This window comes from Helicoverpa zea, chromosome 2 (genome assembly GCF_022581195.2).
Source record: "Helicoverpa zea isolate HzStark_Cry1AcR chromosome 2, ilHelZeax1.1, whole genome shotgun sequence".
Taxonomy (NCBI): Eukaryota; Metazoa; Arthropoda; class Insecta; order Lepidoptera; family Noctuidae; genus Helicoverpa; species Helicoverpa zea.
The window spans coordinates 7,729,460-7,748,168 of NC_061453.1; the positions used below are offsets into that span (position 1 = coordinate 7,729,460).

Below are 18,709 nucleotides of genomic sequence, written 5' to 3' on the forward strand. Positions count from 1 at the left end.
GTGTTCATTAAGACATGTAGGTACCTACTTAAAACTGCAACACGGATCTGCTTGGGACTTCCATGATGCATACCTACAAGCATGCACACTCATAATGAGGTAAGCTAGCTAAAGGTCGGCGGTTATCAGTGCACATGGATATAGTCGCCTGTCAACTACATATGTACATTATTTTAATCTCTTTGCGATAAGCCCGTGTATATACCTACCTATGTTTTGGAGATATATAGTTATCGAACTAATCAACGCAAAGATAATATAATTAAGGCACGTAATACGGACACGGTACGTGAGCACTCAATTTTGTGTGACACAAAGAGATTGTGTGTTACGGTTATTTCTGCTTATCGGTTGAACTCAGGTTGAGTTATTGTGTTCTTTATATCAAAGACGCATTTTTGCATTTTTCTCGTGGTAGACTCAACTGTGATGTTGTTATTAAAGTCAACTCTGTCCTTATTTCATATCACACACAACCATTTCTGTGTAAATAAAGCCACGATGGTAGCAAAAAGAAAAGCTACATCTTTACGTATGCCTATTCTATTCAACACATATACATCCTATTTTCTGTTACGAAACTATGAGTAGCAGTGATGATGGATCGAGTGTACTGAAGTGAATTAGACATGGAGGGAATGCGGCAGATCCAAAATAATTGATGATTACAAGTATTGGAATGATTGATATTTACTTGATACATTCGTTGATAATGTAGAGGACATCGAAGGTCTCCTTGATGAACTTGCAGTTCTTATAAACCAGTGGTATGTCGAACTTTGGTTGCTTCGTAATGTACTTGACTTGCTTCGGTCGAAATAGTTTTAGAGAAGCCACCACCTAAAAGATATCATTATTTAACTTCGGATTTTAATATCCGATCCATTCGTTGTATTGTGATTAGAGATTTAAATTCGATCACATAACAACGAACGTCTTTTGTTTATCTTACCACACAGTGTCGCAAGGTGACATTATGCCTACGGATTAGCCTATCTAAGTATCTACTTAAATCATTATCAGGTAAAACCTTGTGTATTGTGAAATTTCAACATCTGTTCTTTATTTAGCCGCTCTGATCGATAGATAAAGAAGGTTCAACATCCTTGGCTCCTTGAATAAGTATTGGAAAATGCCTAGATATGTGGAAAGTTTTTGTTTATGTTATGTTGTTAAGACATCAATTCTTAAGCACCCATTTAAAAGGAATTTCAGATAATCTATTCAAGTGCTTCTGAGAATCTTCTGTGACCAAACCACCTGTCGGGCGCTGGGGCGCTTCATAAACGTCACTAAGTAAGAATGTTACACAAAGCACGGATAGTTCAACTGAATTCATTCAAAAAGACGACCCTGTTTGGTCATCATGATTAAGGATACTTACAGGGTTCCAAAACACGTTCATTTCTAACCGCACCCTAGGGCAGTTCCCTCGGGCACTCTTTCTCTTACAGCTGTCTTTAAGCGCATACCAACACGCTTCGCCATTGTTTATCCTGAGCAAAGGTATTATCACTCTGCCCAGAAAATCGTATAGCAAGGAGTTTATGGATCGGTCATACACTTTGATTTCTAGCGTTGAAGCTACGTCATATATGTTGCTGAAATATAAAAGAAAAACATTCATACAAATCGTGGTAAATAAGAACTAGGTACATTTGAAATGGAGATTAATAGGCATGGCTAACTACAATTTCATACAGACATGGATTAAAAATTGTAAGGCTAATAAGAAGGTTCATTTACGATAATTTCATATTATGATAGATACGCATATTTGTTAGTGCGTAATATTTTCTAACGTGTTTTGAATTTGAAATTGCGCGTGAAAAATCGAGTGTAAGTATTAGGTATTGGTTATCGCTGAACTTAATCCAGAGATAGCAGTTATATCAGTACTCAATCAGGATCTTTTTTAATCTTTTCAAATTATGTTACAAAATATGTTTTTGTAAAAGTCATTTGTTTTTAAATTCCACAAAGCATATAAAAAACACTATCACGTATTTGCCAGCAGACGCATTTACTACGCGATTCAGCCTTGTCACCGTACAACAAATCTAAAACAAATGGAAGAGACTCACAACACAAAGGTCTTGTTCCACGTAGGTTCAGAGCTGGCACTCGCTGATGGGGTCTGCACCTTCTCGTTATCTAACTCCAGGGTACAATAGGCATTGGGCTTGCCGCTCAGACCCTTAGCTCCGATCACTTTCACGTGTAGCTGACCCACAATAGTCGTGTCTGGGTGCAGGTTATAGAAAGCCTGAAAGAATAACAATAGATCATTTATAAAAATATATTTGTAGCACTATTTGGAGATTATATACTCATAATAGAGCTACTACGATTATAATAGAGCTAGTAATTATTTAATGTCATTTTTCATTTGTTTTTTCTTCTTATTTCATATACCTAACATGAGTAATCCAAGAGTGTAAACGTAGCATAGTTCACGTAGCAACTCTACGAAATCTAACAAACGCGAATATGTGTAGCTTCGTAGCAAAGTGCTACGAAAACCCACCTGTATTCAATATTACTATATGCTTTATAGTATCTCTTATGTATTATGTATCTAGTCTAGATAAAAATATACAGCAGCTACGTACATATTTAGACCGTATGTCCTCCAAATTAGGTTCGATGCTCGGCACCAGTTCGTTGGACTCCGCTGAGATGCGAGTGGAACACATCGTGATGGACAAATGTACCGAGCCATAGCCTTCATCTAAGTCCTGCCAGATGTCGTGAGTACGCTCTCTTTCCCGGGACGACAGGTCTATAACACAACTTTTAAAATAATTTAACTAAGTAACCTTGAATTCCCTCAAAACATTGATTACAAATAACTTTAATTAGATACACAATTCAAAAAATGGAGTACAAAAATACATATAATTGTGTGACCAGTGGATATGGTAAAAAATTAAATACAATAAAAATAGCAAGTTCAATGATGTTGTATGGCGATACCTCCCGCCCCTGACCTCCAGGAAGGGCAAGAGATAACATGCACGTTTATACAAACAACTAATAAAATCACGTCTGCCAGCTTTATTAATTAACACGAGCAATCTCCCGTGGATCATTTTATAAGCAATATTTATTAGGATGTATGAATGAAGATATGTATGTAAAGTATCTAAGTATCGTGAAAATTTGACAATCATATAAATTGGTACAGGTTAGTAAGTATTGGTTTTAAGCTGGTAAATCTCCTCATTTAGTCAACTGGATAACGCTTCTATGATAGTTAAATGAATAAACTGTTTCTATTCATTCACGCCGTCACAAAAACCGAGTACCATAGAACAAGAATTACAATATTTGAAATCACTAGTTTTCTACTTTTAGAATTCAGATGCAGTTAATTTGTACATTATACAAGTAATTTTGAATCTTACCTTCCCATAAAATTCTTCCGTTTGCCCTTATTCCACAAGGAAATGTGTAACAGTTGATCGTTGCTCAGATGTAGCTTGAACCTCTCTCGCCACTGCGGTTGTCGCGTGGCTTGCACCGACTTAGATTTATGTGAGTGGGAACCCATGCTGTAACAAATTGCTTCATATAAATTCTTTCAGAACCCTTGTCCAAAAATGCTTATGGCCCTTCATATAACTCATTATAAAAATGCTTGTTACAATATGTTAAAGGCCATTATGTAGATTTGAAAAGACCCTAATACTAAGCTTGTTATGAAAAACGTAAAGTTCAATAAAAGTTAGACTGAATACGCAAAAAATGTTTCACTTTTTAGTTTGTATAAACATCATTCTTTGCTCATTCGAAGAGAATGTTTCTCTCTATTCTCTTTAATCCTAGGTACCTCCTAAAACAACAAATTGTATATTTACCTAAATTTGCAATATACTGAATGTGAACCGCCATCCTGCGGATTGTGCGGGAGTCCCTTCGCTTCTACGATGACGACGTCCACCACAGTATGCTTTATGGTCTTATCCCTTTTCAAGGATGCAACCCTTGGCTGCAAGGCAGTTACCTAAAACATAAAATTGAATTTAAACTTTTCATTCGTAAGGGTTGACGAATACTGCGTAGTTTTGTAAAAGCTGTGGGTGATAAAAGAAATTGAATTTTGGTACACAAAAAATGGATAGTAGAACTGAGAACTGTACAGGGAAAATGACCTTAACTTAAGCTTGGTGAAACGTTGTGATATCAGTTTAATTGTATAAGTCTCCTTGATGCGATACCATTCCTTTTTTAATCCGATTCAAAGTTCTCACCTTATTAGGATGCCGCAATTCCACGGCATCATCATCTGACTGCTCCAGGCATTTGTTATTATTGTTGATATTGTTGTTAGTGTCATTGCTTGTTGTGTTCGTAGTCTGCACGCCCACAGACTCCAGCATGGGCTCTATCCTTCTCAGGCAATCGCTGGCGATATTTGCGAAAGACCGAGGGCGCCATCTATAAGTTAATTATTTGGAAATACTGGCCGTATTCACTGGTGAAGTGGTGACCTGTGGGTGGATATTAGCTACTTCGCTCCTTGAAAAAGTACCCTCTAGCCGTCTCCAGGATAGGTATCTAAGTGTATAGTACTAAGTCGTTTCTTGGTCAATAATCTTTATGACGATGTGATAATGGCCTACTATTTGTGAAACGTATTTTTTTTTCCTATCAACTTAATTTCTCTCGTAATTTTCAGACCATGAATGAAGTGCAGCAATACTTTCACCGTGATATCTAAAGAGTTAAATTAAGAAAATAAACTTATTTTTGGAGGGATTTTATTGCATGTTACGGTAGGTGCTTAGAATGTTCATATAGTACAAATATCAAAAAGAAGGAAAATAAAAAAATATATGTTTCTAGGCACCTACCGGACTCTTATTTCTCATATAAGAGAACTTTCTTTGGATTTTTCTTTTTTGAAAAAAAATCACAATTCATCGGCTTATCCTTTTCCCAACGCTGTTAGGGTCATCTTTCCGCCTAACCGGATGCAGGTGAGTATCAGTGTTTTACATAGAGCGACTGCCTATCTGACCTCCTCAACCGTTGGTAAAACTAGACTGTAAAACTTTCTGTCTTCTGACATCACATTTATTGTGCCTTGCGAAACACGGAATAAATTCATGAAACCAAAATTGTGAAAAGAAATAACTGTTGCGAAATGCAAAAGGTATTTTTCTACACCGAATTAATGAAATATAAAAGATTTCCGATTCATACTATATTTTATTTCATTCCCATAAATACTATGTCTAACTACTAAGGCAGTCCTCCTAAGTACCTATATCTTCAAATATCAATCGACACAACAAAGACAAAGAATGCCAAAACTTACTTAAATTCAGGAAATGCCTAAATCCTTAGATATTTAATTATTTCATAGTTACAAATACATACTTACACGTACATATTTTACAAAAACCTTATAACTGATTACTATTATTTCTTTAATTTACCACACTCGTTATTGAAGAATTATTTTATTTTTTATTTGAATAAAATGTAACTTACGAACTTGCCGCGTTATTTCTAGTCACTAATGCACTATCAAGAGAATGTCTCGATTTTTGTAACGTTTTGTCATTCGATTCCATAACGATCGGCTGTTGTTTACTCGGAACACAATTTTAACACCACACAACACAACATAAGAGCAACGATTTAAAGCATCTGTGTAGTTATGAGATGTTGACACATTGGAATTAGCCTTGTAAGTCCGATAACAAATAATATAATCATATTAATATAATTACTAGATACTGTATTTACCTAACTAAATAATATGTGTAGCTATCGAATCTTATCTACTTAAATTTAATTCCAATCATTCTTTGTGTCATTATACTATAATTTTTTGATAACTTCTTGCAACAGCTGTACGGCAGTCATAAATAATATTAAAGTCCAGAATGATAATAAGAGTGACCGTGTGTTTTTTTAAAGTACTTGTACTATTATTACCTACTTGCCCAGAGCACCTTTTTCATTATACCTGCGATAGCTAAACAAGAACGAATAAGCTACCTGATTGAATAGTATCAAAATGCATAGGTAAGTAGGTAAACTTCTTACCCATCAGTGAATTACACAAAATTGCGAAAGGAAAGCAATAAATATTTTAGCCTAAATCCGCCCTTTCTACGTCCACACCAAACTTTATTACTTCCTAATCCTAATATTGCATGCAAGACCGTTAGACCAATTTGCCTTCTACATAGTCATACTCTACATAGGCACCTAGGTAGGTACCACATACGAAGCATATTTATTAAACGTAGGAAATCAGTTATTTTCTCGGAATGCGGTGAAACCACAAAAACTACTACTGACTCAATAAAACAAACAAAACAAAAGCTACTACTAGCTTTGGCGATAGGCAAGGGCGGATCCAGCTTCGGTGCCAGGGGGGGGGGGTCACACAGTCGTGATCAAGTCACAATAGTTTTTTGTTATACAAGAGTGCAAAGTTGCTTTTTAACCGCGGGCTCAATTTTGATGACCGAGCTAGCGAAGGATTCTAAAATTGAAACACGAGCGTAGCGAGTGTTTCAATAATTAGAATCCTGAGCGATAGCGAGGGAATCAAAAGAGCACAAGGTGAAAAATCTTTGCACTCGAGTGCAACACGTAACTTTTCATCCCAATTCCCACCTCATCGAGGAAATTACTAAATGCAAAAAAACAAAATGGCGCGCACATACGAGTATCAAATTAAAAAGATGTACCTATTAAAGTTAACATATTTGAAAACTCACTTTAAAAATGAAACGACGTTAAAAATCTGTGTAAAAACAATAATAAAAAATACTTAATTAATTGAATAATTATTTTAAGCAGTATTTTATTTATTTAATATGTATTTGTTTGAAAAGTCATCAAGATTGTCACAAATGGAGTATTGCACACGATGTTCTAAATTCAAATCACTTTGCCGCTCTAGAGGATAAAAACGACTTTTGCGCTCAGATATCAAAGGGTAAAACTACTCTTTCCGAGATGGTGGGATGAAAAAAATATTAATGATTGATTTATAGATATTAATTATAAAGCAAAAGTTGCCGACATTTGGTTTTATATAAATAATATATTATAGCGTGTTTTTATGTAGAAAATGGGCCATTTTCTGAACGCCAATTGAGTGAACGCAATTTCCTGGACATACTTATATCTGCGAAATTCAAAAAAGCGCGAGCGAAGCGAGCATGAAAATTTTTATTCAGTTCAAGGACTAAAAGTAAATGTAAGCGCTTTCTTGCTATATAACAAGTATACAGCACGTATACAAGAAAGCGCGAGATTTTTTTCAGGTTGAACACTAAACTTCCTTTTGGGTACGGATAAAGAGTAAATAAAGAATAAAGAGCGAGCGCCGCGAGCACGAATTATTCAGCAAAACTACTCTACCTCTATCTATCTATATACCTATTCACTCGGAATAAAAATTATCTACTTACTAAATGTATACCTGATGGAACAAAAACATAAAACACAGTGTTTAACCATTTCAATAAGTGGTCCACCTAGGTCCTGGACCTGGCCCAGAGGGTCATGACCTTGTGACCTACCCCCTGAATCCGCCCTTGGTAATAGGTGCATCTGCTGTCCTTTAAGAAACAGTTGATTGCCCCTCATCAGCATCAGCAAATAAATATCTCAACAGTAAAAGTTATCACTATCGCGCTGCCGCAGAACTCCATCATTAGGGGTTACGGTTGGCAATTATATAACCTGTGAGTCAAGATACTAGCAGAGCAGGCAACGTGTTTCCCACCAAGCCCCAGAAACTACATATAAATAAATGATCCTAAACAAATAATATTTTATAAAAACAGATATCGGTATCACCGACATTGACATCTAGTGAGGAGTAGAAACAACAAAAAAATGTTTCGTCTACTTACCGCCACGAGCGCTGTACGATGGCGTCTCTTTACGCGTCACTTTGTTACGTTTGTGGTGGCGCTAGCGTCAAACAAATTCGTTTGTGATTTGTGATAATCGATAGAGGTTATGGAGTAAATCATCAATTTTATTTTAGTGAAGTGTTGTGTTATTATCAGTGATAGAAATGGAGGCGAGAAAGGAAACTTTATCTTCCTTTAAACTTTGTCGTTTTTGTTTAGCTCAAGGCGATACGCTAACAAGTATATATGAAAAGCGAGCTACTAAAAACAATGTTAATCTTCCACTAAAAATATTGTCATGCGTCAATATTGAGGTATAATAACATGTGTTTATATTCGGATATTTAGTTTAATTTATTTTGTCATGTATTTCTTTGTTTATATGATTTTGTCTACGTATAGTAACATAATGGCGCCTTCTGTACGTAATACTAAAAACCATAGTCAGTTTTTTTGTGTATTCTTTTCTCTTTGTAAGAAGCATTTTCACATCTTAAAATAATGAACAACTGAGTATTTATGCAATTTAATTTCTCTCTAGAATTATGTTGTAATGTAAAAGGATCTCAGATTTGTACCAATTATGTATAATAAAATGGGCGCCATCTGGTGGCGCCACAACCTAATTTCCATATAATTACATTTCTAAATAAAATGTTTCCAAAAAGAATAAAATTAATATCTGTATAAATTTCTGTTTCCAGGTATTTCCCTCTGATAAAATGCCAACTTACATTTGTGCCCGCTGTAAATTTTTCATGGAAATGAGCTATGACTTCAAGCACATATGCAGGCAAGCAGATGAGCATATCTTACAATATGTACAGAACGCTACCCCCTTGACATCTATGTCCTGGCCGCAGTCTCTGCTCAAAGTGAGTGTGAAGTACGAATACATGTTATGCTCAACCATAGGAATCAATCTGAGATCTACAATATAATCACCATAAGACAACATGACAACTGAAACTTAATGATAATAACTGCCCCCAGTTTTTGGGTTAGATGACACACTTAATTTGAAATTCATACATGTCAATCGCACATAATTGTTTGACGTAATGCAATTTCTGTAGCACTGATATAAAAAAATGTGAATGCTAATTGGATGTCATTGTTCAAAACTACGTTTCAGCTATGGCACTCTCTACCTGCTAATATCAATTTTATTGAACTGCTAGTCACAGCAACTAATATTTAACTATGACAGTCATCTTAGTTATATAACAGTTATAATCAAATCAAGCAGGATGTCAAATGAAATATTTGAATCTATTCATGGAATTTAAATACCTGATTCGTACTTTAATTTTCATGTATGTATTTCAATTGCATGGAATACACATATGCAACGAATAAATGTGAATTACAATTTTAGTTGTTTCGTATGGCTCACAAAACACCGGAAGTCCCTCTAATGAAGACTGTCATAGAGGGTGGCACCACTGTCCATGTGACCGCACAGGAGTCAGAAACTGATGAGGAGGACGATGAAAATGTCTACAATGTTAAGGTAATAAATAAAACACAATTTATTGAATTTAATGTGTATATGGTATGGATAATGTGTCTATATAATATCAGCACTATGTTTGCACTAAGGCTTTTTTTGTACCACCAAAAATATACAGCTTTTATATACTATTTAGAGCATCCATACAGAGTCTGGAATAATCATATGAAAATTGTTCCATGAAATGCCATACTCTAAATTAAATCCATGTCAACAATCACACAATTTTTATTCGACATAACGTTATCAACATTCCAGATTGGAGATGGTTCCGATGATGGATCAAAGAGTGCTAGAGTAAAGGTTATAACAGATATAAAACAAGAAAAGGGGAAACCAAAACGGGCCAAAGGTAAGGTCAATTCTCTTTAGATCTTTAAATGTTGTAAGTTGTCTTATATAATTAGTTTAAATGTTCCAAGACTATTATTATTTCCTATATGATTTATTTTCGTATGTTCATAGCTTATGATGTCATTTCATTTCATTCTCATGCACGGCTTGCGAAGTCTGATCTTTAATGAAATGTATTTATTTGAGCTGATCTAAAGCTCTCTATTGTTTTAAACTGACCCTGCACCGTCCAGCATTATTACTCTTCTATATTTTTAAAGCAATCGCGATTTTGTAGTGTTTAAAAGTGTTTTTTTCACAGTGGCAGTTTGTTCATAATGCCTATAAGGTATGTCTATATTTGTATAAATTTTTAATTTAAGTTACTCATCCAATCTTTTTTTAATCCTTTCATAAAATTAGTGTAAGTCATCTTTTATTTTGTAGTGCTCAATGTTTGCATGTTTTCATCATAAAGTAGATTGTATTTCTTGTCTTAAAAAAATATGTTTAAAAGCTAATTATATTATTGATCACTGCAATAGATTCCTTAGATTTTGAATACATCATTCATTAAATAGATCCATTTCAAATATGTATAGTCATCCATTCCATTAAAAATATTAACATCACACCATTTTAATCATCATCTTATCATACTTAGTTCCTTTAGAGTCTAAACTAAACCTGACACTATTTATGTGTTATTTATTCTTTCATTAGCCATCTTAGAGGCACCAAAACCAAAAAACCGTAAACGAAAAAGGAGATCATCCTCTCCTCGAAAAAGGTATGATTTATTTACACGTTTGGACGTTAAACCATGTTAGAATAAGTTCATGTAATAATGTTATGTCCCACAGATGGAGCCGTTACACCTCCCTCTGGGATGACGAACCTGTAGCTGGACGAGAAATATTTTGCTGCAAATACTGTTCATTGCGTAAGTCAATGGACAATATTTGCAGCTTAAGGAACCAACCAGCAAATTCATTCTTCACACGGCACTTGCGAACACATCATAATTATGAGCTATGAACATACGGATTTTTTTTATAAATTTATGAATAAATGAATATTTTGTTGTATAGGTTTACCATGCTAATTCAGTGATAAAGTTTTTTTAAATAAATTTTGAAGGTTTCGCAACGGGGCAGAAGTTAGCGAGACATGTGCGCTCAACACACGTTGAGGAAAGGTCGTTCCCGTGCAAGTATTGTAACAAAAGCTTCGTCAAGTCCCATCACTATACGAGGTAAATCCTATATTTTAAGGCAATAAATTACCCTTTTAACTTACAAGTTTAAAGCCGCCTTTAGATTGTTGTAAAAAAGAAAAACTAAATTATTACTATACTTTAGACAAAAAGAAGTAAAAAATTGATACCAATTTATGGGAAATATTATTTTTTAATAAATGTTTACCCTTCCAGACTGAACCTACACTTATTATAAGTCTTCAGGGAAAACTATTGTAATGCCTATTCTATGTATTACAGAAACATAACAAATGTTTACCAAATAACTAAAATGCTAGTTTAAATTAGCTATAAAATTATTTTAAAACCAGCTTTTCACTATGGGATATATAGCACTCTGAGACGTATGATGTATGATGAGCGATAAAATATCTCAGGATATTATATCCCATAATGAAAAGCCGGCTTAATGGTTATTTTCGTCAATATTGTCAGACATCTCCGTCTAAAACACCGTGAGACGATCCGCACGTGCCGCGGCCCATTCGGCGAGACGGACCAGTACCGCTGCGAGCAGTGCGAGGACAGCTTCGCGACGCAGGACGAGCTCATCTACCACTCCGCCATACATGCGACCCAGAGCCTCACCTGCCCCCTGTGTCAGGAGAAGTCTGAAGACGTTGATGCTGTCACTGCACATATTAAGTCTCATGTCAATGGTATGTCAAAGTCAAAATCAAAGGTATGTAAAGGTTTATTTATAGGCCTTTGTATGCTCCTATGAAACGTCACACTAGTTGCACGATTCCATGGTGAAGAGCTGGCAAGAAAATTGTTTCAGTCACATGCAGAAAGATTAATTAAAATTAAAGCTTCCTTAAATCTATCCCTAACACTATTTATTTTGTTGAAAAAAAAGAAAGAGTCAGCTACTTAATTCCGCCGCCCCATGTACAAACCTTACAAATCATAATTTTCCATATTTGTATAATCATCGGCACGAATCTTGAGCGCTGACCTTCACCTGAGCTGAAGTAATTTATTGGGTCCCTTTTGTGGTATGAAGTGAGGCGCGGGGGCGGGCTAAAGCGGTGATTGGCCCGCAACGCATCGCGTCATAGCCGTCACTCGGGATTAGTTCTTTGCTAATAAATCACTTCTGCGCAGGTAAAGGTCAGCGCTCAAGATTCGTGCCGATGATTCTTGTAAATTCGGCCAAGGCCCGCCAAGGAGACCTTCTTTTACTTTTATCTTCTGAAATCTGCCGCCCCTAGGCCGCAAAAGATTTAAAGAAGCTTTAATTTTAATGGATCTTTCTACTACAGACAGATAGTCTGAAATTAACTAAAATGGTTTTAACCCTGTTCCTACATTTCTTTTTTATAACAAACTTGGTAGCAGCGCTATAGAAATGTTTTATTAAGCTTTCACCTGTCAGAGAAGCTATATTGTTTGATGATAAGTAGTGGAGCAGATACATGTATGAAACTAATATAACATTTGTTATACAAAAGGTTTGGAGTACATGTGTGACCTGTGCGAGTTGGTGTTCACGTCGAAGGAGAAGCTGGACAATCATATTCACAACGCGCATGGAGATGAACTACACAGTGTACCGGTAAGGGAACATTTCTTCTAAACTAACGATGACTTGCACTATTTCAAATTATAATGTTGACACTTCAAACTTTTAGTCGGCCGATAGTTTATTTGTTCTCATAAATCAGTTTGGAGATTAATGGTAGAGCGAGCATTACAACAGATATCTAGTCGAGATCAAACCAACTGAAAACTTTGATTGTATTCAAGATTTTAAAAAATGCCTACCATCTTGTTGACTATCGGCTGACTGTTTAGTTTGCAATGTGCGGGTACGCGAGACAGAATTCTAGAGGACATCTTTCTATACTTGAAATCATTGATCTGTCCACAGTTTAAGTCAAATTCCATGCCATTAAAGCATTTAAAATGAGTTTAAGAATCTCGTAAATAGAACTCAGTAGTAAATCATAACCATCTTGATGTGTAATTTTTTCTTCGATTTTGACATTGACTGTATTATTTTAGGATCTAATGCAATACGAGTCATCCACTGAAATGGATGTTGATGAAGATGAAGAGGACAATGGCATCAATGGTAGGAAAGAATACTTTAACCTCTTTATAAAACAAACTTATTATAGTATACTTATAAATGATCTCCTAATAAAATATGTTATTTTTCCAGTAAAAGAGTTGGACGACCACATGGTAGTCGAATTGAAGAAGGCTAGTGAATATCTGGTATGTGTCCGATTGGGAAGTATGAAATATGATAATCCAAAATCTGTATTGTCAACGTTTATTTTCTTATTTACAGTTGCCGAATGCAGCAGACGAATCTGAGGAAAAAAACGCTAATACTAATTCAGAAGGTACATATTTTAACAAGTTACTTATTTCTCAAATATGCTTTACACTGCAAGTTCCCCGGGTAACTGGGTTGAGGAGGTCAGATAGGCAGTCGCTTCTTCTAAAACACTGGTACTCAGCTGCATCTGGTTAGACTGGTAACCGACCCCCACATAGTTGGAACAAGGCTTGGTAGATGATGACATATTTTACAATTAAATTCAAATATAATAATTAAAAATTTATTTGCCAAATTTCAGAGAGCGACTCAGAAATGGGGCTTCCCGATCTAGCATCTGCAATATCAATACCTGAGAAGGTTGTTGAGAAACCTGTTACTGAGGCGGTGTCGATAGCCACTGTAGGTGGCGCCACCATCACCAAGACCTTCACTCCGGCTAAAATCAACACTGAAAAGGGAGAAAGTCCGGTAAATATTTATTCAACTAAAGTTATTTATTGTAATACTTTCGTATAGGTTTTATATTGTCTTCTATGCATGGTAGGGCAATATCAGAACTGGTAAAAGCTCTTTTAAGGCATTTTTTATTATGATTATCCGCTACTGTTTGTGATATTAAAATATAAAACAGTGATATCATCCTATCAATATTCCCGAATCTAAAATTTTAATTTGTTTGTCTTGCCATGCTAGAAAGTAGGTACCTTAATACATATTGATCAAGCGTGATACATAATGAGTCATACTATCACGTGGCGCTTTTGGTACAAAGCCAACATTTTTCCATAAATTATGTAATTATATTTTGTATCAGACTGCAAGTATTCTTCGTAAAGCGGAAGAAATCAAGAAAAAAGTAGTGCAGCAAGCAGCGGCCGAACCAAGTAAGTAGTTTATCACAAAACTATGTAATCAAATATGTTCTAGAATGTTCGGTAATTAAACATGAATCAATTTCACAGTTGCTGAGAAGAAAAACAATAGTAAAACAGAGAATAACTCGGCCGGTACCAGCGATAAGTCGCTGCGTATGTTAGAAAAAGAGTTACAAGAGCTTAAAAGGGTAAATAGAAAAACAAATAATATAATTATTATGTAACAGATGCTTATGGTAACTTCAATAGGATTATCTACCTTTGAAGTTGTATAAACTGTAAATGAATTCCACAATATTATAAAACTTGGTACTTGGTGGTAGTTAAAAGTGGCTGTAATTTATTATTTTTTGCGTGATTTCAGACCAACCCCCGCATTGAAGCCGCTAAGACTCCCGCGAAGCCTTTAGAAACTTTAAGAAGTAGACGTGCACAAATGCACACCTCCACTCCTAAGCCAAGGTGAGACTCGCAAAATAAGAAACAATTTAAATAACACAATGTCTCTTTCAAAGTATGCTTCAATACAAAAAATCTAAGTGAATTTTAATCGTCTAATCATTATTCTACGTAGCACACTTTTTTATATTATGTAAGAAAGTAGTCATATCAATGGAAAATGGTTATATATATTTTTTTTTATTATTCCAATTACACTCAGTCCAAATATTGTAAGGGCACTATATGGCAGGTCATTTAACGCCCTTTTAGCTTTACGAGCTTATTTATAACTTTATTACAGAACGCCTACAGAAGAAAAGAAAACGCCATTAGTAGCCAAATCACCGGCTCCCGAGAAGAAGGTACCAGAACGTAGAGTTGTTACCAAAGAGAACAAGGAACCCAAAGACACCAAGGAGGTGAAGGCTAACAACGGTAACGTTAAGGATGACAAAGATAAAGAGGTAAAGGAAAAGGTAGCTAAAGATAAAGAAACAAAGGAAAAAGATAACAAGCAGAAGGAGGTGAAAGAAAAAGAAACACCGAAGGTTTGTTGCGTGTTTTATTGACACGTGTAGTGTTTTATTACACTGATCCTGTCCATAATTTGCCGTATTTATTTGCTGTTATTTTTGATTTCATTTATTCTGTTGTAGAGTGTAGTCAAAAATGGTAATGACAAGAGCAATCCCGAAGAAGGTATTCGCAGATCTACAAGACCTTCCAAAATCAAGGATTACGCTAAGATGATACGTGACAGGTAATTAAAAACACGCTACTAGTCTTTATCCAACAGTTTATTGATACTACATTGCAGTTACTCTAAAGACTAAGTTTTAGAAGCATGTGTATTTTGTAATAAAACTTGAATGATTACACAGGTCCCAGGATTCCGATGAAAATGACGATTCAGATGACACAGATGATGAAGAATATAAAGAGACTGAGAAAGTTCCCGAGGTAACAAATAAAACTACTTACAAAATTTAACCCTACTAATATTCTACTATCCTTCCAATATCCTTCTAATATTATAAATGTGAAAATTTTCTCAGAAACTTTTCACAAACATATTTGCTATTCATTCACGCGAAAACGGCTCGATCGATTTGGTTGTTATTTGGTATGTATATAGGTGATTATCACCAGAATTCAACACACCACGCGGGTGAAGTCGCGAGCGGAAGCTCGTATAATAAATAAATAAAACTTAGTCTTCTGAACTAAGTACAATACCTGTGGTACAGGGACCATATTCTCTGATTATAGTTATATCTAAGTTGTTATGTTACAGACCAAAACAAGAGCACGCAGATCTAGTATCAAGACTCCGGCACCCAAAACTACTCCTTCGCCTGCGCCTAGGAAACGTGGCCGGCCGCGTAAGGACGCTACTACTACTCCTGTGTAAGTACCACCTATGGTTTACTTACCATCTGCTTCCCGTAATTTCGCACACTTCCTTGTAGAGCTCATCATCATCATCTCCCGAACCTTTTCCCGACTATGTTGGGGTCGGCTTCCAGTCTAACCGATGCGACGACCTTTCGAGATTCGCCAAAACACTTGAGTTTTAAACGTCTACATTGTGAATGTAGCTTTTCCTAAAGTTAGTCCAGTACATAACAACTGTAAAAGTAGTCTACATAAAAATTTGATCACACTATAGTAAAATCTTCTTTTTACAGAGCCGCCAAAGTTCGGAAAGAGGAAGTTGAAGACGAGGAAGAAGATGCTTCTGAAAGTGAAAAGGACAAGTCTAAGACTGCGCCCGCCGCTGAAAAAGAAAAAACGCCCGAAATCAAGAGCACACCAGAAACCCCTGCAGAAACTAATGTAAGTGTAGTTTTAAATAATAAAAACCAATATATATCTACATTTTTTTACTGTATAAAACTATTTATTTTCGTATAATGAATGTTTCAGGAGGCTAGCAAACCAACTGACCAGAAGCCAGCAAGTACAATAGTGTCGCCCACTGGACAGACTTTGAAGAAAGTAAGTATACCTCTTTGCTTACACTTATACTAGAAAAGTACTATAGTACGCGCCAAATAAGCGTGCAATAAAGTTTGTTCACCTCCTTCTACTAATGTATCCCAATATTACAAAACGATACGAAAAAAATGTATGGGCAGTGTCGCTAACACGATCAATACAAGTGTATCGTGGTAAGAGGCGATCTTGTCACAAAGGATTACAAACCTTTGGTCAAAATTATGATCAGTCGTTTTTATTTTAAATATGGGCAGATAATTAAACTCATTAAAAATAACAACAAACTAACACTAAAACAAAATAACAGCAATAACAAAACAAAAACGAGAGAAAACTTTCCGAGTAGAGAACCTACACAAGTTGAGTAGTTTATCCCAAGCGCATTCCGAATTCGGAATGACGGAAGGACATTGTTACAAAATAGCGGACAGGTGATGCGCCCCTGACGGCAGGGCGGTTGAATGACCTTTATTGCAAGTTTATTTGGCGCGTACTATAGACCTGACTTGGGAACGTTATTATAAACTGTATTGTTCTATTTTCAGATACCCATCAGAGCGTTACCTCCTGGAGTGAAACCAATGCCTTTACCAGTAACTGCGAGACGTGAGTAAATCTAAGAACTTTATCTTTGTAAATAATTAACTGTTTCCCGCCTTTTCACCCACCCACAACTGTACCCGACCACGTATTTCCTTTATGTCACTGGGAGATAGGTTCCCAATAGTTATAGATTTTTTCCAAATCTATTCAATAAACAAACAGTGAAAATGTTTCCTCTTATGAGTATAGACTCTTTTATTATTTATATGCATACATTTTTTAAATCATGTTTCGTTCCACAGCAATGGGCGGTGGCGAAGTATGCGAGATGCAAATCGGCAAGAAGGTGGTCAAAGTACAGAAAATTGTTATGACGAAAGCAGAAGTCGAGGCTATGGCTAAGAAGGGATTAGTAGAAATGAAGGTAAGCCGTAAATTATTGTTATGTTTTACGGAGCAATAAAAAGCCTGAGGTTTTATTCCATTTTTAATTGAAGTTTTCTCCGAGTTATAACCCAACTTATTGTAATCTTGGGTTTACTTGGTTTACAGGATGGTACAATGGTACTGAAACAGGGAATAAAGCTCCCAACTTCAGACGGATCAGTTCTCAAAACAAGTCTAGTCGGGGATGGTATGTATTTCAAATGTACTTTCGTGCCTCTATAGTCGTTGAAATTTAAATGCTTATATTAAACACAAATACCCCATTTTGCTGCAAAATGATGATTAACAGTGAATAGGTACTTAATGGCGGAAGTTTTTTAAAGTTTTAAATTATGTTTAATGAGCTAATTTTTTTTACAGATGCGGGTAAAGAATCTCCTAGTAAAAAAGAGAAGGTAGCGCCAACGCGGTGTGACTTAGGCGAAAACTTGTGAAGTGTGCACAAGAAACATTGTTTTGTGTTATTCTCATTTATCATATTAGAAAGGCACATAGCTGTCGTTTAATACTTATAATAATAGTGTTTAACACCAATGTATTTTATTAAGCAATTTCTGATAGGTAAATGTCACTGTAAACTTTAAGTATTGTAACGGTTTAATGTAATAAATCAGTTCCATTAGCGAGGTTTCACCTGTAATGATCTACATGCGTTTTACATTATGTAATTATTATTCTGTAAGAACAGTGCCCTATGTTTATTCACTTATTAAGATTAAATAATAAGACCTAAATGGATTAAAAGTTCAATTATGCAATGCGTTAAGGAACTTAAAATAATAAAACATAGTTAAAATATTCTTGTTGTTTATTTTTAATCGACTTCCCAAAAAGGAGGAGGATCTCAATTCGGCCGATGTTTTTTTTGTTGCAAGTTCAATAGTTAGCCCTACGAATAACATCGAGATAATCTATCACTTGGTATGGCGCTAGCGCTACTCAGTGCCGTGACTCAATTATTCACTTCTCAATTTTGTATGTCAAATTAGAAAGTACTTAATATAGGTGCGCTACTCAACGATAGATGGCGCACGACTCAATGATAGCCATAGCATCAGCATGAAATAGGTGTCGCTAGTAGCGTTTACAATTTGCCGCTCTTTTTAAGAAAGCCAA

General features: G+C 35.5%; 2 protein-coding genes across 4 annotated transcripts in view; one reads left to right on the forward strand and one right to left on the reverse strand.

The window, feature by feature from the left end:
* LOC124639869 (multiple C2 and transmembrane domain-containing protein-like) overlaps nucleotides 1-18,709 on the reverse strand; it is a 30,391-nt gene that overhangs the window by 3,819 nt on the left and 7,863 nt on the right. The window contains exons 1-8 of one of the 3 annotated variants that reach the window (XM_047177378.1): nucleotides 5,500-5,703; nucleotides 4,254-4,440; nucleotides 3,861-4,006; nucleotides 3,408-3,554; nucleotides 2,613-2,793; nucleotides 2,085-2,266; nucleotides 1,385-1,601; nucleotides 695-840 (exon numbers count right to left, since the gene is read on the reverse strand). In XM_047177378.1, coding sequence (XP_047033334.1) covers nucleotides 695-840; nucleotides 1,385-1,601; nucleotides 2,085-2,266; nucleotides 2,613-2,793; nucleotides 3,408-3,554; nucleotides 3,861-4,006; nucleotides 4,254-4,440; nucleotides 5,500-5,582 — 1,289 coding nt within the window. In that variant the 5' untranslated portion in view covers nucleotides 5,583-5,703. Of the gene's footprint in view, nucleotides 1-694; nucleotides 841-1,384; nucleotides 1,602-2,084; nucleotides 2,267-2,612; nucleotides 2,794-3,407; nucleotides 3,555-3,860; nucleotides 4,007-4,253; nucleotides 4,453-5,389; nucleotides 5,413-5,499; nucleotides 5,704-18,709 lie in introns of those variants that run through there. The other 2 variants (XM_047177385.1, XM_047177394.1) reach the window with 2 other exon arrangements.
* Nucleotides 7,952-18,391, forward strand: LOC124639845 (RE1-silencing transcription factor-like). The gene is made up of 24 exons (XM_047177350.1): nucleotides 7,952-8,206; nucleotides 8,597-8,767; nucleotides 9,271-9,405; nucleotides 9,664-9,757; nucleotides 10,879-10,993; nucleotides 11,432-11,655; nucleotides 12,451-12,554; nucleotides 13,004-13,073; nucleotides 13,164-13,219; nucleotides 13,296-13,350; nucleotides 13,588-13,757; nucleotides 14,104-14,173; nucleotides 14,252-14,352; nucleotides 14,529-14,626; nucleotides 14,907-15,153; nucleotides 15,262-15,365; nucleotides 15,487-15,565; nucleotides 15,900-16,012; nucleotides 16,294-16,441; nucleotides 16,532-16,603; nucleotides 17,149-17,209; nucleotides 17,449-17,570; nucleotides 17,699-17,780; nucleotides 17,954-18,391. The coding sequence occupies exons 1-24, from the start codon at nucleotides 8,057-8,059 to the stop codon at nucleotides 18,025-18,027; spliced, it is 2,715 nt and encodes a 904-aa protein (XP_047033306.1). The 5' UTR covers nucleotides 7,952-8,056; the 3' UTR covers nucleotides 18,028-18,391.

Coding starts and splice junctions, on each gene's coding strand:
- LOC124639845 (XM_047177350.1), top strand. CDS start 8,057: ATGGAGGCGAGAAAGGAAACTTTATCTTCCTTTAAACTTTGTCGTTTT. Junction 13,758..14,103: donor CTGAAAAGGGAGAAAGTCCG/GTAAATATTTAT, acceptor ATTTTGTATCAG/ACTGCAAGTATTCTTCGTAA. Junction 14,353..14,528: donor AGTTACAAGAGCTTAAAAGG/GTAAATAGAAAA, acceptor GCGTGATTTCAG/ACCAACCCCCGCATTGAAGC.